The sequence below is a fragment of the Emydura macquarii genome, unplaced genomic scaffold, assembly GCF_026122565.2.
Source record: "Emydura macquarii macquarii isolate MOO-44397 ecotype Brisbane River unplaced genomic scaffold, CSIRO-AGI_Emac_v2 contig_1644, whole genome shotgun sequence".
Classification (NCBI taxonomy): Eukaryota; Metazoa; Chordata; order Testudines; family Chelidae; genus Emydura; species Emydura macquarii.
The window spans coordinates 17,507,684-17,529,822 of record NW_027131781.1 but is presented as its reverse complement, the minus strand read 5'-3'; the positions used below and the strand labels follow the sequence as shown (position 1 = coordinate 17,529,822).

The window sequence follows — 22,139 nt, the reverse complement described above, 5'->3', positions numbered from 1 at the left end:
TATGTTGTTTATATTTCTGAGCTGCAAGAACAGCTTCTGCTGCTTGCCAGTGCATAGCAGACTGAGACTTTTAGTCTCTTTAAAGAAGTCTTTCCAAACATATTGGCGAGGATGTTAAACAGCAATACTGTAGGCAGTTTGCTGATGTATGCATTTGTTCCTTGATGCCTAAGTATCCTCTTTTCTACAACAATCCACTGAAATCAACATAACCATCCTAAGCCTTTAAAATTACAGATAATATATTTTCCTTTCTCAAACTTGCAAAAAAAAGTACAGCAAAAGTGTTTCTTCTTTACAGTATGAGAACAAAATGCTTACTTTTTTAATTTGATTTTTTTTAGGGTTGAACAAATGTGCATTCAGATAAAAGAAGTTGGTGATCGAGTCAACTACATCAAACGGTCATTAAACTCGTTAGATTCTCAGATTGGCCACCTACAGGATCTCTCTGCTCTTACCGTGGATACTCTAAAAACGCTAACCGCACAAAAGGCTTCAGAAGCCAGTAAGGTCCATAATGAAATTACACGGGAGTTAAGCATTTCAAAACATTTGGCACAAAACCTTATTGATGATGGCCCTCTAAGATCTTCAGTGTGGAAAAAACACAGCATCGGAAATGTGTTTGGTTCTTCTTTTTCACAAGGAGGCCTTGAGAGTAATAACTCTTTACTTTGTAACATTTCTATGAACAATGAAAGAGATAACCAACATAAGACAATTGGTCAGAATTTAGCACCAGTTCCCAGGGGGGAAGAACTAAACATTCAAGAGGCAGATTCCTCAGGCAGTGCCTTATTTCCAAGTGCTGTTCCTCCTCCAGAACTTCGACAAAGATTACAAGGTGCAGAAATCTCAAAATCCATCAATAAAAATAAGAAAATAGGCAATTCATCGAACAGCATGCCACGTCTAACATCCCCAACGGCTACATTTTTTGTTAGCACCCCATCTCAGCCGAGTTGCAAAAGTCAGCTGGAATCTACAGCAAAGAATGAAGCAGCAGTTTTCTCTAAGGCTACAGAAGGAGATAATATTGTAGAATTTGGGGCATTTGTGGGTAAGTATAACAAAGTAGATTGTGAAAGTCCTGAAGTCATTAGTAGCTGCTCTTATCCTCTTGCTTCTGGCTCTGCTTGCCTTGCTTTCACCCAGCCTTGTGTTGAAAGTGGAGGATACGTTAATTGTGGTTTTATTCACGATGAAGATGACGCTAATGATGACAACTGCAGCAGCATAGTTGACAAATGTGATCAGCAGTCCTCTGAGATCAATATCCGAAAGAAGCTACCTCTGTCATCTAGCAAACAAGCATCTACAGTCAACTGTGATCCAAGTGGTGGTTCACATGAAAAATTGAATGTTAAAGATGAAGTTTCCAAAAGCCAGCATGTTCAAACAATACAACCACCAAATGGAGATTTAAATTCTAACATCATTACAGGACTGCTTCAAAAACTGTGGACCAAATCAAAACCACAAGGTTTGATTTATCAAGAATTGTATGGTATTTTGGGTTTTATTCTGGCTGCAGGTGACTTTATTCTACCATTGTGCTTTGCTTTTTTGCTTTAAACCTTTCTATTTTCTCTAAATTGTATGGATGTTTTTTAACTTTAAAATGATCGTTTCTTTATAATCCTGTCACATAGACAATATTTTTCAGACAAACATTGAGCAGCTATTGAGGAATAGCGGTTTCTTAACAATATTAGGAGCTCTACAGCTCAGTGTTAGCAATTCTGGTGGACTCTAATAGGACTCATTTTAAGGTCCTACTTTTTGCCCATGCAAAAAATATTGTCTATTTCTTGAGAAATTGCAGAAGACTTGTTTGACTAATGGAATCATGAATAAATATCTCAGGGATTCTTACTATGCTGTACTTCTCAACACTGCTATGACTGGGATCTACCACTGTTATCTATAGTAATTGTATACAGTATTTTGGAAAGTTTTCAAAATCATTTTTTAATCCAATGTCATCCTCTTCTTCAACTTCTATATAACAGTAAAAAGGTGCATGTTTTTGGTTAGACTATTTATACCGCTTTGATCAATAAAACAGTGGCAGATTCATTTCAAAAGTAGGTGTTGGTTTACTAACTACTGTAAATTAGAGGAAAAGTACTTTAAATTAGACCCAAATACAACTGGAGGATCACAGTCTTAATCTGTCAGGCTGCCTGTGCAAGTGTTATCTTGCAGAAGCAAATGTCTAGGGGTATCCCAAAACATACTTTCCAAGTGATACTGACTATTTAAAGCTAAGTTTAAATTTGGGTAAGAGTTTTTTGTTCTGTTGTCATGGTTACCAAATTCACCCTCCATATTGGTCAATTTTACATTCATAGGATTTTTAAAATAGTCAATTTCACGGTTTCAGATGTTTATATCTGAAATTTCATAGCCTGGTAACTGGGGGGCGGGTCCTGACCGAAAAGGAGGTCATGGGGGGAGGATTGCAGGTTATTATAGTGGGTCATAGGATTGCCACTCTTACTTTTGTGCTGCTGCTGGCAGGAGAGCAGCGGCTGCTGGCCAGTCACCAAGCTCTAAAGCCAGCACCACCACCAGCAGCTGCACAGAAGTGAGGGTTGCAGGATAAGGGGGGGTGGGTTACCATATGTCTGGGTTTTCCTGGCAGCCTCTTGCCTGGGTTGGGGGCTAACAGCCACCCTTATTTCTGGACTGTCTTCAGAGCTGGACTCCCAGCCAGCAGCCATGGAGCTTCCTGATGCTGGGGGACGTTCCTGGAGGTGGGGCTGACCTAGCTGTAGGAGCAGCCCCTGCTAGGGAAGTAGTCCCATCCCTCTCCAGCCTGGGCTGGGACTAGCAGCTAGAGCTTGGCACACGATAGAAGCCCCCATCTTGTCCCTTCCCTACAATAGCCAAATTTCACAGGGAAGACCAGATTTCATGGTCTGTGGTGCATTTTACACGTCCATGAATTTGGTAGGGCCCTAGCCATGATATTTACGGTGCTCAAAAAAGAATATTTTTTTTAGACTTGCTGAGGAGTGGGGAGGCATTTACATATTTAACCACTTACAGGGCTCATTTATAATACAGAAAAACCTTTATGCTTTATTAGTTTGGTTTTTTTAAAGCAAAAGACACAAAGGAGTTGAAATCTGACTATAGCTGAGCTCAGTCAGGTCTTTAATTAAACGTACCACAGTACTAATAAAATTGACTATTAACTATACTTATTTTACTGGAGCCATGCCTTCATTTATATGGTCCTCTGCCTTCTAGCATTTAGAATATACTCTTCATCCATTATATATATGTGTTATAGAAATTCAGATGCAGTGCAGCTATATATTGTCAGTCATGTATGTTTGTTTTCATTATAAAACCATGCACATGGCAGAATTCAGAGAATATTTCCTGTAACTATTGGGATGAAGTGTATATTTTAAAAACCTGCTACAGGAAATTTTGCTTTTTCTATACTTTTCATATTCATGTAAAAATAGTCAGACTCCGAATATCAAATAAAATGTACATGGAAGTTACCTCTGAAAATAATCTACCAATGTGAGGAATTTATTTTCTTGAAAGAGTAACATTTTAAAATTGAATTAATATTATAGTGGTGGTGTTCTACACATTTTTAATGTAGGAAAGGCTACAGATCCTTATCTCTGCTAACCTGTCACTTATATCCATTTACTTTAAAGTTCTGCATTATAAGTCTTTCTCAATGAAAACACTGACAGTTCTAATATTTTGTCCCTATCATAATAACTTAACACAATATCTGACATGTTCCAATTTTTTTTCAGTGTTATCTTTAATACTGAATACTTTATATTTTTCAATTTACTGTGTCAAAGGTCACACAGACAGCATGGAGTTACAACAGTTTAAGGACTCGGTGAATAAAATTAAAGAAAAAAATGCTAATATTGAGGTGAGACTGAAATCTTTACTTTCAAATTGCAATTAATAGTGTAATGGGGATATTGACATCTTTTTAATGTATAGCTTATAGTACATTTTTTAAAATGTAAGAACAGATTTTTGCAAGACTAATATGAAATTTAGTAACCATCAATAACAATGCATGTCTGCTTCAGCTATATAATGGGAACAGTAATTGAGCTGCACCATTAACTATGGAGGAACTATTGTTGCTGCAAAATATGAAACTAGTAAATATTTAACAGGATTTGATAGTATGTAAGTTCACAGAGGCCAACATTAGTCTAGCCATTAAAGTAAATTTAAAATGATATATTAAAAAAGATTTTAATTTTGGTTTCATGATGTATAGATTCCAAGGCCAAAAGGGACTGTTATGATAATCTAGTTCCTACTCCTGTATAATACAGGCCATAGAACTGCCCCAAAATAATTCCTAGAACATATCTTTTAGAAAAACGTCCAATCTTGATTTATTACATATATTACATTGCTGTTAAATGAAACATTAACAATTTGAAATTCATAACTTAAAAAGCAAACTGCAGTTCTTAAGATTGGAAATCCAGTTTTTCTTCATGTCTTACTGTGACATTACCCACGGTACAATCTGGACTGATGGACAGCTGTGTCCCCTCAATTCACCAACTGGGGTGCCTTTTACACTGCTTTGCTGTGAGAGCAGCCACTCCTGGTCTGCCCGCACCAGAGGTGTGCATAAGGGGGAGGCAAGCAGTGGCATGGGTCCCCTGATAATTGTTGGGGTGCATAGAACTTCTCCAGCTGCAGGGGTAGTGGAGAGCAAACTCCTCCCGAGGCCGTGGTGGCAGGCGGAGAGGAGTGGGGGGAGAACGAGCTCCTCTGGGCCCTGGCACCACAGGGGGGAATGCGAGCTCCTGCTGGGGCCAGAGCATGGGGGCAGGAAGAGCAAGCTCCTGGGCTCGGGGGGGGGGGGGGGGGGGTACAGAACATGCCCTTTCCACCCACCCCCCAAAGGATCAAAGTTAAATTTCTGCGCATGCCCCTGGCCCACGCACAGCCTCCAGAATGTAAATCACCCCCAGCTATGCTGTATGAGTGCTATAGTCAGCCAGCCATGAATTACATTACAGTGACACCTGTCCCAGACTTCCCCCAGAAATGTTTGTCTTGTACTGCCCAGTACCCTTCTGGACATTATAAGCCAGGGATGCTGGAACAATTTTTATAGTGGGGGTGCTGATGGTAGAGACCATGTATTTGGTGTTTGTTATTACTACTTTAAGTCAGGGGTGCAAGAGCACCCCCAGCACCACTGATACAAGCTTATATAAAATCCATCATTTCATTAATAGGAAATGATGTGCATAAATCTTATTCCAAATTAAGTTTCCGGAACACTTCAATCCAAACGCATACTGGTTTAGATAAAACAATAAAACAAGTTTATTAACTACAGAAAAATAGATTTTTAAGTGATTACAAGTAATGAGACATAAGTCAGCATTGGTTACAAAGAAATAAAAGGTAAAACACAAATATCTAACTTAACAGCCCTAGTGAATTCAAAGTGAAAGTCTCTCTCGCCACATATTCTAGCAGTCTTACTGGCTGAATATTTTAATCAGGATCTTTTCCCAGTCCAAAGCTGTTTCCTTTGTTCTTCAAGTGTTGTCAATGTGGTCAGTAGAGATGAAGGGAGAGATGTTTTGGGGCATCTGTTCTCCATTTTTATCTTTTTCTCTTCTTTGAGAATCCTCTCCAGCTAGGGTTCAGGCAACAGAAAGTGTCTAGGATGGAAACTTCCAGCTATTTTTCTTTGCCAACATGTAAATTTCTTGGTGACATGCTTTTTCCTGCCAAAGAATGGCCGCTTGACCAGGTGATAGTCTGTTTGATTTTGCTGACACCTGACTGAGGCATCAGTTTGCCTTTTGTTTCTGAGGAACTGGTTTGTGACTGATTTTGCAGACTTGGAGTATGTCTCAATAATGTCATACAGTAGAAACTTACATCTTTACTTCCAGTTTTGTCACACGAATTTTACCTGGATAGTAGTGATCAGTAAATTGAGATTTTTCAAATGATACCTCACAAGGCATGTTTGTACAAAATCATTATAGTTTTGTAAAAAGAGTCTGTATACCTATGTTCACCATCACACTTACACTGTGTCCTCTTATTTTATAAGTTCTAATTCATTTCTTCTAGCAGACAGTTTCTTTTAAAATCATTCACACCTAGTTCCAAGGAGAAAATCTTACTTTTGAATTAACTTCAAGATTAGATAATCATCTGTGGCCCCCCTTGTGATGGACCCTTGGTGTTAGGTCATGAATAGATTATTTACTTTGCGGAGAGATAGCAAGAGTATTACTATAAGATTGCACTGAATGCTAATATAAAGTGTTGATGGTACTGGGAGTTGTGCTTTTAAATAGTTAAGACATAATTTGAATTTCCACTGAAAGTAATAAAAGTGGATATGGGAGGGAAATCGTAACCTACAGCTACTGTAGTGTGGAAGAGCCAACTTGCTCATTCTAGCAGTTAAGATATATTTGAAAGAGAGACAAGGGTACCACTTGCAGTTACCCCATCTATTTGAGAATCTGTTGACATGAGGCTTTAGATATGTAGTTGGAAGAATTCCAGTTTAGTGTCCATTCATAACACTTCTAGGAAATCGGAGTTCTGAAGAGTTTCTTTTTATGAAATGCTCAGTTAATACAATATGTGATCTTGAAGACTTTTAAGTTATGTAACTAAGTCCTTTATTTCACTTTTTCTTCCACAGGAGCAAGAGGAGGACTTTAAAAAAGTTATTTTGGAGGGTGTGGAGGTGACCAAACATCAGGTATATGGGAAGCCTTTGATTCTGTTACAGTTGAGAGCCATTACATCTGAATAGGTGATTTTCTTTATGTTCTAAAACTAAGTACAGGAGAACCTCAAGAACCTATTGTGTGAAGAGGATAACTTTGGAAATAGTAGAGATTACACCAAAGAGTGGAGGCATGTTGAGACTTCTCTGAGTTTCTGTTTGCATGTCCATAGTCCCATTCCCTGCAATGGGTAACAGCAGCTGCATCATAGTTAAGGTTAAGATTCTGTCATGGGTATTTTTACTAAAAGTCAGGGACAGGTCATGGGCAATAAACATAAATTCATGGCAGTTCGTGACATGTCCCTGACTTGAAAAATACCCACGGTGGGGGGGTTTGGAACTAACAGTCACAGCACTGCCGGGGGCAGACCTTTGGCAGATTCTCCAGCCCTGCCTCTGATCCGGTGGCCTCTGCTCCAGCAGTCAGCCCACCAGCCAGCTGCTTCAGCAGCCCAGGTGCTGCCTGCCAGCTGACCCAACCCCAGCTGCTGCTTCAACCCTGGAACTGCTGCTCCAGTGGCCCCAGGGTTAACAGCTACTCCAGCCTGCCCCAGAAGAAGTCCCAGAGGTCCCGGGAAGTCTCGGTATCCATGTCTTCAACGACAATCGTATCCTTAATCATAGTTAAGGTTCAATTTCTTTCTATTATAACTCCATTCTCTCCAACTCCTCTTCTCTCCTCTTCCACCCCCCCTGCCCCCCCAAAAAAATATCAAAATCATATACTCTCTCAGATACAGGTTTTGGCAGCTACTAAACAAGCAGGTATGGTCTATGACTAACAGAATTTCCCCACCAAATTTGACGTTAATATGACAAACGGTTAATAAATTATGCCCTTTTTTAAAAAATGCTTAACCAAAATTAGCAAATTCTTTTAATTATTGTTTGCCATATACTAGCAAAAAATCTGAAAAAGGATTTAAAATAATCTCAAGTTTTATTGACCAGGGCCAGATCTCAGGTAAGCTAATTAAAAGTTAATGTTCAATTGCAAGCAGGATACTAGGTGTCTGGAACCCTGACCCTCAGATGGTCTGCAGGAGGGGATCCCTTCATTTGCAGGCTTTACTGTTGTTGGGAGCTCAGCAATCTAGCGGGCTCAGCAATCTAGCAAGCTTTGTAAAGCTGGGAGCTAACAGGTCCTCTGTGATACTAAAGGTACATAAGCACTGCTGGTGATTGGATATGCACAACTTCTACCTTGGTGGTGGAGGACCTGCAGTTGGGAGCGTATTGAATAACAGAGGCTGCCTGAAAATAGACAACAGATTCTGTGTAAGTGCTTGAAGCTGTTCCCCTCTGCTTTATCTGTGGGTGAATGTTGCCTCTTCATCTTCACTCCAAAGTCAGCCTAGCACATCATTTGAGCACTCTAGCTGCAAGTCTCTAGGGATACCTGTTTTCTGGAAGTGAACACCACTGAACAACCTCTTGACATTGACAGCTCTGAGCATTTCCATCGGCAGTAGCAGGACATATACTATAGTTGCCTTTTTGAGGCATACCAGCATTTTCAGTACACTTAATAAAACAGTTACCCTTTGCTTGATTGCTTGGGGGATGGGTCCCTACTTCTAATGTGATTACTGCAAAGCTATGGCTGCAAGACAGCAAAGGCAATGATGATAGTGAGTAAGTGAAGCCTCGATAACTCAATGAGACTGGACCTATGGATGACACTCACTTCCCCTCAGGTCTGAGTGCATACATAAAATTTCTGTTTAGAGATATGAAAGGAATCATCTTTGTCAATCCAATCTCAGAAGTAGAACTACAGATCTGAATAGCAGAGCTTAATGTTTCTAAAGATACGTGATTTTTATTATATTTTTCAGTTCTCTTTATCTCCTCAAACATAAATCAAATTTTTATTACTCATTCTAAATTATTAAAATTAAGATAGTTTTAAATGCTTTAATCTTCAAAATTAGTACTGAATTAATGAGAAAGTATTTGTGTATTTAGCAAGCTGTAAAAGGTACCCTTAAAATGTATTTATACTGTACATTTAAAATATGGTCCTAGAGAGAGAGATACTAGTTGTATGCTGAAAACGAAGTGAATTGTCATACTGCAAGAGAGGGAAAGAACTACAGGAATGATGACTTACAACAATATATGTGTTTATAATACAGGCTGATCTTCAAACTGACTGCAAAATGAGACATGTTAATTCTTGTGGTGGATTTACAGAATATCACAAAAATTCTTTGGCAGTTCATTCAGAACAATGTACGTATGCTAACTTTTCTGGTAGTTCAATTTTATCTCTGAATTTTATAAATGATGCATAATACTCAATCATTAATTCGAAGAGTGCATCAACATAAAAATCAGACTTGTCTCTGAATTTTTTTTTAACCTGCTGTTACTTAAAACACCCAAATCCTCCAAGTGAGAGTAGAAAAGAATCATCTGTGTAATCTAATGATGTTTTACTTTGTGCACTTTAGTCAGTTGCACTGTTTTTTCCCAAGATAGTCAGCTTCCCCTGTTTGTGTGCTTTTTCACATAGTTACACTGGGAAGAGAATCAAGTTTTTTATTTTAAAAAAAGGGGGGAGCAGGATGTAATTTTAAAATGACAAAAATTATAGGGAAATTTAGCTGTTTCTGCCTTTAACTAATAATTCACCTATTTACAAATGACTATATTTTAATGTGAGGGTATTTCCTTTTAAATTTATTTTATATACAGTAAAACCTCAAAGATACGAACACTTTGGGAATAGAGGTTGTTTGTAACTCTGAAATGTTCATAACGCTGAACAAAACGTTATGATACAATACCCTGCAGTCAGTGTCTTCCAGCTGAGGTTGGGAGAGATCTCTGCAAAGGTGGCACCTGGCAGCACTGCCTGGTTTGCAAGCAGCTTCCTGTCCTATTCCTGTTTCTTGCCTTTGGACTGAACTGGGGGGGCGGGGGCATGCCCCGCACCCTTAGCACTACAAGCCGCCCAGCCCTCAGCCACCTCTCCCCACGGCTCACCCTGCTCAGTGCACTGCTTGCCACACTCCAGAGGCAGCACGTGGCAGGGGGTTGGTGCCAGCCGGCCGCCAACACCCCTCCCTCCCTCTGCCCTTTGCACTCCTAGAGGTGCTGGCAGGATCCAGGAGTGCAGCCACAGGCAAAGCTTGGGCTGCACAGGCTGTGGCGACTCCTCCAGAGCACAGCTGACTCCCATTCTAACTCCAGGCCAGTCTTTGGTTGCAACCTTCAGTTCCTTGCAGCTCTGTGATAGCTTTCTGGGCTCGGAAGGGAGATGAGTGTGAGTGAGTGAGTGAGTGAGAGAAAACAGCTTCCCCTTCCAAATGGGGTAGGGTGGAATGGAGTGGGAGGGGGTGAAACAGCACCCTTGGCTTACAGGAACAGTGCAGACCCTGGATTATTTCTGCTCTGCACAGTATTTGCTCTCTTTTTTTTTTTCCCCTCTGCTGCTGCCTGGTTGCTTACTTCCAGTTTCACAGGGTGTTTGGTTGACAGTCAGTTCGTAACTCTGGTGTTCATATCTTTGAGATTCCATTGTGTATGTTTCAAAACATTTTGTTTTATGTCCTTTGGAAGATGTGCCAAGTAATACAAAGTAACTTTTGTGCGTCTATGAATTCATTTTTAGGGGCTAGATTGTTCAGAAAGATTTAAGACATCCTCTGTTCTGGTAAACACATACTTGTCTGATTCTCTTGTCAGATTATAAATTCATTTCTTTTCTAGTTCACGACAAGAGTAGAAGATCATCAGCTGAAGATACTCAGCAAGTAGACTCTAAGGCTGCCTTGCTCACGGTTTGTACACTCCAGTTGGCCATCTTGTCAAATTTCTCAAAGAATTTCTATAAAATTATAATAAAATAAAACGTTTTATTAAGGTACAGTTTAATACCTACTTCAGATGTAGACCAAATGACATCCAGTGGTGATATTCGCTGTGAACTTGCTTGAATAAAAATTTTAAAAGTACCTTTATAAAACTGGGATCTGTCTGTCTTCTCAGGAGATTAAGATCAGTAAGAGAGAGAGTGCAGCATTTCAAAGACGGCCTTTGACAGACAGTGAAAGGAAAGGAATCCAGCTCTGACTGTCTCCATCATTGTCCTGATCTCTTGACACGTGCTCCCTCCAGAACTAGATTCCCCCCTGATACTCAACAATTGGGCCAAAAACCATCATGGGGAGGCAAGTCTGCTGGGAACATGTGACTGTGAGGTCTGAAGGAAATCAGGGTGAGGCTGAAACAAGATGATGTACAGGGAGGAAAATAGATGAGCTACATGGAAAGAGCAAAGCTCAGTTTGGGGTATTCACCAGTAGGTTGAGGAGGAAACAGCAGAGGGCCTGTTTTGAGTGGGAGGAATGATAAGGAGTTGAGTTGAAGATTAGTGTATATTTGTCTTCAGTACAATTCTGTGGGGATAAATATTAACTTGTGTTGCTTTACTGTTTTTATAAAGAATATTCTCACCTGGGAGTGAAAGGGTTTAAGTAATCCACCGAACAACCATAATGAATATAATCACCTTTTCTATAGGTTAATCGGTTATTTGTTTTTGTATATCTAATATGTTATCCTTCCAGTATGTTACAGTAGCCTTGCACTATATTTGAATCTTTTACTTCAGCTACTTTATCGATACAGTCCTCAGAAATACCACAAGTAGTACCTTTTGTTTTCAGATCTTAATGTAGACTATAACACATGAGCTACAAAGAGGTTAAGTAAACTCCTTCTGCTTTCAATATGGGAAAAATACTTGTGATTTTTTTCTTTTTGATTAAAGGATTGGTTACAAGGAAGACCTTCAAGTAGCAGTCAAATGTAAGTAAGTTTTCTAATCAGTAATGCTAGAATTGTCCAAATATTTTCTGACGCACTGTCATTTTTCTTTCATATTTTGGTTTTTAATTTTCACATTTAAATTACTATGGCAGTGGCTCCGAAAGTGTCTTGTTGACTAAAAAATCCATATGAGAGCATGAATCTCTGAAATGTAATCTCTGAAACCTAGAAAATGGAAGGCATTTTAAAAATCAAAGGGAGAACTAAAACACCATATTGTAAATAGTCAACTATTTTGCAGTGGATCAAGGCTTACAATAGTCTTGCATTAATGCCTTTTTAATTTTTTTAATATGCCACTGCAGAGCAGATTCTTTGAACGCAGTGAACAATAATTAAACGCTATAAACTTGAAAAGCCAGTAAATTGTTTTCATTAACTATTTACAAGCATGATTTGTTTTATTTGAATGACTGGTATCCATGTAAGTTAAGTAAGCAATCTGGTCTGTAGCCTTTTTTCTTAAATGACATTTTATTCATTGAAATGCTTAGTATGTTCCATTTAAGTTGATGGGGCCACACATGCATATCTGAGTGTAAAATGTGCACCTAAATGAAGTGGTCTAATTTAGAGAGAGGGAAAGTGGGTGAGGTAACTTTTTTTTTTATTGGACCAACTTCTGTTGGTGAGAGAGACAAGCTTTCGAGCCACAGCTCTGTCTCTCTCGTATCCTGGGACCAATACAGCTACAATTAGACTGTTACATGGTCTCATTTGATAGTTGTTAGTGAATATATATTTTTAACTATGTATTTGTAGCTTCCAAGATCCTTAATCTACCTTTTATTGTAAACCCGCCTGAAATTATGCAGCTATTGCATTCATTAGCAATTCATCCCATCTGGTTAACTGTTTAATAAAACCATAGATTTACTGATCTGATAATAGAAATAGAAACACTTAAACACCTCTATGGGATTTGGCTCTTATAATGAGAAGTTGAAGTGCTGGTATACATAAAGAGTTTATAGAAAGGCTTTGAGAACGTACAAATATCTAAGTGTTGTATATTTTTTAATAATTAAGAAGCTTGCCACTGTCCTTTAAAAGTAAGGTAATGTAGTAAAGCAATACTGCAAGCTTCACCAAGTGTCTCCAGGCTGCTGTATCAAAATCATATAGATTACAATAAAAAAACAGTGGCTGTCTTAAGTGACATCCAATGCTTTTATATGTGTCTGTCTCTCTTTCTCTCTCTTTCAGGCCTTCTGAAGAAGATGCCATGAATGGTAAGCTTTTTTGCCTTAATGCAAACAAGCCGAGGGACATTTTCAACATTCACAACACATATACTGCCTATTCTAATGTGAGAATATTATATTCTAATATGAGAATATTTGGTACCAGAAAGGAATTACAAGATGATAGCATACTGAAATGAATGAAGGTGAAAACCAAACAGAATGAGACTGTTTTAATTTAGACTGCTAGAAAAAATAAATAATTAACTTATGGATTTTGAAAGCAGTAATTAGTAAAAGAAATAGTTCTATGTTTTCTGCTTGTGGAATGTGTGCTCTTTTTTGCATTTTTTGACAGCATAATTTGTGTGTGCTTTAAAAAAAAGAGAGAAAGAGAATGAGTGTTAAATAGTTATCCTCCGTCGTAGACATAAGTGACTAACAGAATCCATAATTATTATAAGATTTTAAAAACTCATTCATACTCCACGTATAGGCTTCATAATTTTTTCAGATATTCAAGAACTAAATGTAATATCTGAGATTGACAAAGCAATTTTTTTTGAGCCCAGTATTCACTTTGAGAACATAGGAAGCAAAAAGTAGAAGAAATGCACTCTTTGCATGTATGAGGATGTAACACACATGCTTGTGTAGTATACAATATCTCTTATCTTTCTTTTTGTAGGTATTGCTTCTCCTTTCAAGCCAATCATGGACACCACTTACTACTACTCAGGTCAATATCTTAAAACTAATAGTTTAAAAATTCAAGCATTTCTTTTTATTAGGTGTTTGAGACTTCATGATCTCTCTAACTTTTCTCTACAGCTGTAGAAAGAAATAACTTGATGAGGTTATCACAGAGCATTCCATTCACTCCTGTGCCTCCAAGAGGTAAGAAGCTTAATCTTTGTTACTGGAGTAGGTAGGATGGAGGTCAGAATGAGGGTTTAATGTTGGTTCAGTAAGAACTTTGGCAAACTTTAAAAAATTGCTCAATTATTTTTAATACAGAATGGACAGACCAAACTTGATCATCCATTTTGGCAGCATCTCAAAAATAGATTACAGGACAATAATAGAAGTCTATTGTCAGTATCTCACAAGACACTCATAAAATGCAGACTTTGGTTATAATAAAGTCACATCTTTACTAGTGCAGCTTGTTTACTTAAAGGAAACTGTATGCCTTAATCCTAGTAGTCTTCTGAGTAATAAAACTGCTCTGAAAAGCATTATGTAAATTGTATGAAAAAAACTCTTCAGACTGATACTTTTTTCCTGCCTTATGTTTATTTTATAAGGTTTCCAACATTGTGGTAACAGGCATGATTTGCTCAGTTTAAACTGAGTCATTAATACTTACAATAAGAGAAGCAAAAATATCATGTTCCCCTGCTGCTTTAAGAAACAGATTAGAAAGGGGTCTTCCAATTCTCTAAGAGCATAAATTGCATTAGCAATTTAACATCTAGATTTATCGATGTCTAAAGCATATTTAACTATTTGCAGCATTGTTTGTAATGAACTCAGAAAAGAAAGGTACTATTAACATTTTTGTACTGTGTGTTACAGGTGAGCCAGTCACTGTGTATCGCCTTGAAGAAAGTTCTCCCAACATCTTGAACAACAGCATGTCTTCGTGGTCACAGCTAGGACTCTGTGCTAAAATTGAATTTTTAAGTAAAGAGGAGATGGGAGGTGGATTACGTCGAGCTGTTAAAGTAGCATGCACATGGTCAGAATATGATATCCTGAAATCAGGACATCTTTATATCATCAAATCTTTTCTTCCTGAAGTTGTGAATACTTGGTCAAGCATTTACAAAGACGACACAGTATTACACCTCTGTTTGAGAGTAAGTTTTTTTTTTTTTTTTTCCCCCTTGACAGTTATTAGACATTGATAGGCAAAAAGATTAAAAATACATTTTCAGTAGTTAGTATACAACAAAAAAGTGTTGATGCTTCTAATGTTCTACACAAAGCAAAGGCCAATTTAAAAATTGCTAGTTCAATATATTTTTGTGTCAAATAGTTTAATCTCTTGACACAGAAGGAATTAAAAGGGTTTTTTAGTTGTATGCAATTTGTAATAGCAAGTAAAAGGATGGACTTTAACCTTCTTGCTGCTATTTTATTCCCCAAATTTTCCCCTGCATTATTTAATACAATACTGAAGAATGGGTTTTCAATTGTAGGAAATTCAACAGCAGAGGGCAGCACAGAAGCTCACATTTGCTTTCAATCAAATGAAGCCTAAATCCATTCCATATTCTCCAAGGTAAGTGTATTTTAAATTATTCATGACACTGCACACTTTTCACTACCCAAGCATCCTTTCATGTATGTTACCATTTGGGAAAAAAATGGGTCCTGGGATTCTGTATAGCTTGCAAAGACACTATTTAAGGAGTGCTTGTGCCAACATGCAACCTTCAGCCACTGCCTTGGGGAAGAATATTTCCTTCTAGTACTTAACAAGGATTAGTCTTAACTCATATTTTATAACCTAGCAAGATTTAAAAATAAGTTTGTCAAACCAAATGATTTATCAGGCAGCAATTGTGTAATTGCCTTATCTTGTTGGTTTTGATAACATTTATGAAATATGTTCTTTATAAGGTTCCTGGAAGTTTTCCTGTTATATTGCCACTCAGCTGGACAGTGGTTTGCAGTTGAGGAGTGCATGACTGGAGAGTTTAGAAAATACAACAATAACAACGGTGATGAAATAATCCCAACTAACATGCTAGAGGAGGTCATGCTAGCATTCAGCCACTGGACTTATGAATATACAAGAGGGGAATTGTTGGTACTTGATCTGCAAGGTAATATCCTTATTTTGAAATAGGGATTAGGAACAAGGTTGATTTAAATTCTCTTTACAGTAGCATATTAATGAATGTTTGTGAATAGTGTTGATAGCATTACATAATAATTTTGGTCCACTTTACTTGAATGAGCAGTGGGCCTATGTGATATGCCATTACAATGCTCTAGGAAACACTCAGGAAAATGCTGAATAGTTATTTTCTTTTTTAGGGCGTGCACAATAAAAAAAAAAACAACTAACATTTACATGTTGGCATCTTCAATTCATATCTGTGGTATATTAATTTATCCTCAAGTGTCCATCAGACATGGAAACACTCTTAGCTAAGATGTAGGAATCATATTCCCTCTGGGCTAAATTCACCTTGTGTAGTGTGCTTGCATGCTGCCCAGGAACCACTTAAGCTTTCAAAATAGGGTTTAAAAATGGGATTTAAGTGGTGCATAGAGCTTGGGTGGGAACCATCTGTACAAGAGTGAGTGAGTATCACCCCATTAATTTTGACTCTTTCTGCCTGAGTTTAATTCTTGGTGATAAACTGGGATATCCTTACTGCTGGTGCTGAGGGATTCTGGTTTACAGTGTTAATCTATTCTTATACTGTATCCAATTTAAGTCTTATCTTTTGTGTGAAGGTGTAGGTGAGAATTTGACAGATCCCTCTGTGATAAAAGCTGGAGAAAAAAGGTAAGATTAAGAAGTTTTGTTATAAAAACTTGTATTTAATGCTTAACTTAAACACATACATACCATGCTTATGTACACTTTATTTTAAAGGTCATATGATATGGTGTTTGGTCCAGCCAATCTAGGAGAAGATGCAATCAAAAACTTCAGAGCTAAGCACCACTGCAATTCTTGCTGCAGAAAACTTAAACTTCCTGGTAAGTTTTTCTTTTCCTCCCCTTACTATTCATTCTATGTCACAAGTTGAAAATTTAAAGAATTCAAGAATATAGGAAGCAGTAACATTAAGTCTGCTCTGAGGGTTTTATGAAGGTAAGTGAAAGTGTTAGATGGCATTGTGTGCATAGGGGTGAAGAGATTGTAAAAGGTTGAAGGAGTTGTAAAATAATAAGTAGACATGGTGTTTTTACTGTGGAACAGGCTAGGTGTATGAGTGTAGGGCGCTCCTGTTCAGCACAGGACAGAAGCAGAGTGTGAGTATGTGTTCTATGGGTGTATTGGCCATTGCTCAGAGAGGAGGGAATAAGGGTGCGTGCCATGTACCATAACTCTGTATTTCCTGGTTTTCACAAGTTTTGAATTTTGCTGAACTTGACTTTCTGGAAGGGCAGAACAGGGAGCAATGGTCTCAAGTTGCAGTGGGGGAGGTCTAGGTTGGATATTAGGAAAAACTTTTTCACTAGGAGGGTGGTGAAACACTAGAATGGGTTACCTAGGGAGGGGGTGGAATCTCCATCCTAAGAGGTGTTTAAGGTGAGGCTTGGCAAAGCGCTGTCTGGGATGATTTAGTTGGTGTTGGTCCTGCTTTGAGCAGGGATTGGATTAGATGACCAGAGGTCCCTTCCAACCCTTAACTGTATCATAGAATCATAGAAGGTGCTTTCTATATGCAGATGTCCAGCACAAGATAATCCTGAAGGCATAGGAAGCTCAGAGAGGCAGGAAGTGGCCCATTCATCTCAATCTGATGATCTCAGCTGAATGAGAGCACTCTATGGAGATGAATACAGTCTAAAAAAATTAGCTCTGAGATGTGTGAGCTAATCCATTCGTGTCAATGGATGTTCACATTACTCCTCCCCAGTTCTGCAGAGTTTGTGATATGTATCATTCATATCCATTCTCAACTCCTCACCTTAGTCACAGCAGTGTGTTATAGATGCATGGACCGACCATGATTGTTCAAAGCTTCTCCAGATCCTGGCTCACATGCAGCAGTGTGTGTGGGGGGGGGGCCAGCAGCAGGCAAGGCAATACACCCCTAGATCTTGGTTCACAGGAGGGGGACAAAGAGAGAGGCTCAGACATGCCCAGAGAGGCAAGACCTCTCATATCCCAGCTTCCATGAGGGGGGGCATGAAGAGGGGTCAGATCCCACATAGAGGGATGGGGAGCCCCCAGATCCTGGCACACAGAGAAGGGAAGAATGTGGGGCTGACAGGTGTCGGTACACCCATTGTACCCCTGTCACTTACCCTTGTGTTCTTTTCCTAGTGTCCCTGCCCCTCTAAGCCCCACAACCTCTCACCTCTCCTACCACCCATTCCCAATTATCCCCTTCCCCATAAACTCCCTTCCCCTCAATGCAGCCCCAAACCCCTCTAATCCCCTATTCCCTCCAACTCCTCTACCCCCAATGTACCCCTTCCATGCCAGCAAGCATTAGTATATCTGATTTTTTTGTATAAAAATACTTTGATCACATTCCCCCAAAATAATAATAACCCTGACAGACAGATTTTAGCAATATGCCCTCCAGCTTTTTACAGATTTCTGCCAAAGGTGTTTGAGACCGTGGTGTGATGATCTCAGTCCTGGTTTGATTTCTGTGTGCAAAAATGTATTGCCAATTATGTCAACCTTAAGAAAAGTTATTTTTCTCTAGAGGTGGTATCAAATGGTCCCAAATTTGGATCACTAGGAGAACCTCATGAGACATACCAAATGTCAGGGCAGTCCAAGTAACCATGGAGATTTTAGAGCACTTACAAGAATCAAGCTTGAAACAGAAAGCTGTTCTTAACCTTAATGATAGCTGCTATAATATTCAGAGCTTATTATATTATATATTAATGCATAGGTCTTTAAATGTTTTTTAGAGATCATAAAATCAAAGGGTCATTACAAAACCAAGAAATATTAACATTCATTTTGTGGTTGTCTTTTCTTTTGTCAATGTAGATCTGAAGAGAAATGACTATACACCTGACAAAATAATATTTCCTCAGGATGATTCTCCAGAATTGACAATTCAGCCTGGAAGCTGCACCAAAGAATCAGAATCAGCTAGTTCTATTCACCTGATGCTGTAATGTCATGAGCAAACATTGGCTTTACCCAAACTTTACACAGAGTCACTAAGTTGTAGATTATCTATCTTCCACTAAAATGAGATAAAAAGATGTATCAAAACAAAGAATCAAGTGTTATAAGTGGAATTTTGATGACTGGTCCATAATCTAAGGACCCAACAACTTGTGGTAACTATCTACAGAGACGATCTGGCAGCTGATTATTTTAAAGGTTGAACGAGAAGTATTGTTTTTAAAGGCTCTTTTTATGAGGAGGTTATTTTTAGTTTTGCTTTTGTCCAGTGAGGTTTGTCTAATCCTGTGGTGCAAAAGGCCTTTGACTAAAAGGAATTTTTTGGATGTTTTAAGGCAAAGTGTCTGTTGGCAGCTGTTTTACAGTCAGCCAGCTAGGGAAATGGGAGACAGCATCTTTCTTCATTGTCAGAGGTTTCCCTGAGTGTTGTCAGAAGTGTCCCATATCATTAGATGCCATGTATTTTTATCTGGCCTTTGGAAGGGAACGGATCCAAAGGATCTGTGTATATCGTGCCAGTACACTGAGGTTGAAGGCAGAAATGGATCTATTCCAATACAGAGTTTGTCTCCTGAATCAGGACTCAGCTTCGTAGGTGTGAAGCCAGTTTTTATGGAATAGAGCCTTAATTGTGTAGTGAAATTTCTTGTTTTTAGACATTTCAGCTTTATCAAGTCACTGTCAAATAGTAACAAATAAAGCCAGGATAGACTGGTATAATTACATTATACAGTAGAAAATAGTACATACATACTGGTCCAAACAAGAAGTTGCCTTGTAAAAAAAAAAAAAAAACAGGTCGGGGAAGTGCTTTTTCTTGTAATGACTTCTTCTGAATTTATGCCTTCCAAAAATCTCATAAAACCAGTATATCAAAGCAGAATGTACACATGAACTTTTAAATGTATTTAAAATTGTATAGAAATGTCTTTAATGTTATGTTATTTGTGGTACTTATTTAAAAAAAGAGCAGGGTTGGATTAGCATTATGTAAAGTACGGGAGATTGCAATGCAACTTTATGCCAATAAAATGGAATTTAACTGTCCCAAATCTTGTTGAGCATTCAACAAGAAATACCTGTTGTCCACCAGAAGTTTCATGCTGCAATTTTTATTTTGTTTGTTACATAGGTACTACTTTGTAATTTTTAATTGAAAGGCAATATAAAGCGCTATAAATTTTTTTATTCAGTAGTGTATCTTATAGATACAGACCTAAGGCACGAACACAATAGCTGTTTAAATCGTGTTTTATGTTGATGGGGGAAAGGTAAAATGTATTAAAGATATAATACTGTATACATTTTGTATATCATTAAATCTTTAAATAATCTAAAATAAATTTATTCTTGTTTACAGACTTCTGCTGTCCTTGTGTGAAAGGGATCTCTTAAGGTTTCTTGGGGTGAATGAGTTTATGCAGGAGCATAGAAATTGCCATATCAGATCAGGCGAGTCTAGTCAGGTATCCTTGTTCAAAGGTGACTAATGCCAGAAGCTTGAAGAAAATGTAAAAACTGCCCTATTGGATAAGTATGTAATAACATGAGTAATGAATAAACGTGAGGGTAAAAATTTTAAGCTACTTAAAATATTTGTTTAGAATTAGGAACAGATTCCTTAATTAGAGTTCCGTTAATATAAAATTATGGGGTAGCTTGAGCAGTAGGTGTGATTGCATTCCTGTCTTATTGCTATGAGTAAACTGGAAGACATGAGTTTTAATATGTAAATCTAGTCTTTCAACTTGAATTCCTGTATCAGTATATTCTTAGCCAAACAAAACTAACATTCAATGGACCAGATAAGGACATTTTCAAAGTTCAGCGGGAGTGTCTACCACAGGAAATTGTTCAAGATACTATCAAGGGCCAGGAAGGACATATAATTGAAACAAGATTATAAAAATATTTCAGTTACTACAGGAAAAAAATGTACTAGAACTCTGTGGGTGGGCGGGTGTGTAGGTGTGGGTATGTGTGTCCATACGTGTGTGTACACAATTTGCAAGCTAGGAAATTTAGAGACAAACATTTGACAATATCAAGTTTTTATTCTTAACCAACTTAACTAGTGTTTTGCCTGTGAATTTATTTTTTGAAACCTATTTTTGAACTTTTGAAACCTTGATGTGTGACAGTAGATAGCCACTAAGAGCTTGCAAGTTATGTGCAGAACTTGGAATTCCCTGCAGGAGTTTGAGTACTGAGCTGTGGGTGAGTCTAACCCATTTACCTTGCAAGCTTGAGAACAGATTTGTGTCATAAGATTTACAGGTTTCTTTGGTCCAGATAAAATATAATTCCAGAATTAAAAGAGAGAGAAAATCACAATTTCAAATATAGTCCTCCTGAAGATCAATCAAAAAAAATTAAATGCAACTGTTTCCCAGATGTGGTGATAAAAAATTAATTAAAAAAAATAGCAGGACTCTTTCAAAAATGAATGACTCTTAATTTTTAATACTCTTAAGTGTCAAATTGTCCCACTAACCTCAAATTTTCTAACATAATTCTCCCAGTGGGAATGTGTGTGATATTCCATGCAAATTGATTTGATTTTGGCTAAATTTAGAGGGGGCAGGGATCAAGATTATGATTAAGGAAGATAGTTTTAAATGTGTGTGTGTAAAGACTGCTCTTTCTCCATGACTGAAGATAAGATTAAGCAGAGTATTTTCGACATCATTTCCCTAGCCCAGAAAACAGATTTACACTTCTCCATAGTTGGTGTCTTTACCTCAGGTTTCAGACCCATTGCTTTAAACTATGTACACTATCTTTTAAAATCTCAAATAAGAGGAGAAATAGGTATAGTATTAAAAGTCCATATTCGCAATATGTTTCTACATTTTAAAAATTAAAATCGGTTCCAACAATTCAAGAGAACCACCTGAAAACAAAATGCAATTAAGTGACTTAGTATATTCTTTATTGTTAAAAGATATGTATTCTTATATTTAAATTTTTCCTTTTCCTTTTATAATGAAAATATGGAACCCTGAGTTGATCTTCATACTGAAGGAGAATTTGTTGTTGTTTTCACACAATTAAACATGTCCCACAGAATATATTCTTTAGCGGACACATTCAGTTAGATATTCCAATATTTTTTCACTGTTTATTTAAAAAAAGTACGCTGATGGACTAAACTGCATAATATGTGACCATAAAATAACTAGAAATTTTCTTTGCTGTTGACTCAACTTCCTCTAAAATAAAGTGCAATCTCACTTCCTTGGCTATCAATATCACTTTCATCCAGAACCTTCTAATGTTATTCATTTGTTAATTTAAAATGAAACAATCAGCCAAATGCAACAGAACGCATTAAGGACTTTTCCCTTGCGGTATTTAGGGGCCAATGTATGTCAGAGCAAAACAATCTAATTGCATGGTCACAAAAGTACATAAAAGGTGAGTCAACCGAGAGGGCTGGTTCCCTAGTTACCGATGAGCAGCCATG

General features: G+C 37.8%; 1 protein-coding gene across 2 annotated transcripts in view; it reads left to right on the top strand.

The window, feature by feature from the left end:
- TRPM7 (transient receptor potential cation channel subfamily M member 7) overlaps positions 1 to 20,035 on the top strand; it is a 109,075-nt gene extending 89,040 nt beyond the window's left edge. For both annotated transcript variants that reach the window (XM_067555764.1, XM_067555763.1), the window contains 15 exons: positions 345 to 1,063; positions 3,846 to 3,922; positions 6,710 to 6,769; positions 8,938 to 9,034; positions 10,517 to 10,587; positions 11,580 to 11,617; positions 12,845 to 12,870; positions 13,511 to 13,561; positions 13,654 to 13,719; positions 14,401 to 14,684; positions 15,027 to 15,109; positions 15,451 to 15,656; positions 16,297 to 16,348; positions 16,439 to 16,545; positions 18,530 to 20,035. In XM_067555764.1, coding sequence (XP_067411865.1) covers positions 345 to 1,063; positions 3,846 to 3,922; positions 6,710 to 6,769; positions 8,938 to 9,034; positions 10,517 to 10,587; positions 11,580 to 11,617; positions 12,845 to 12,870; positions 13,511 to 13,561; positions 13,654 to 13,719; positions 14,401 to 14,684; positions 15,027 to 15,109; positions 15,451 to 15,656; positions 16,297 to 16,348; positions 16,439 to 16,545; positions 18,530 to 18,660 — 2,068 coding nt within the window. In that variant the 3' untranslated portion in view covers positions 18,661 to 20,035. The remainder of the gene's footprint in view (positions 1 to 344; positions 1,064 to 3,845; positions 3,923 to 6,709; positions 6,770 to 8,937; positions 9,035 to 10,516; positions 10,588 to 11,579; positions 11,618 to 12,844; positions 12,871 to 13,510; positions 13,562 to 13,653; positions 13,720 to 14,400; positions 14,685 to 15,026; positions 15,110 to 15,450; positions 15,657 to 16,296; positions 16,349 to 16,438; positions 16,546 to 18,529) is intronic.
- Positions 20,036 to 22,139: the final 2,104 nt, after the last annotated feature.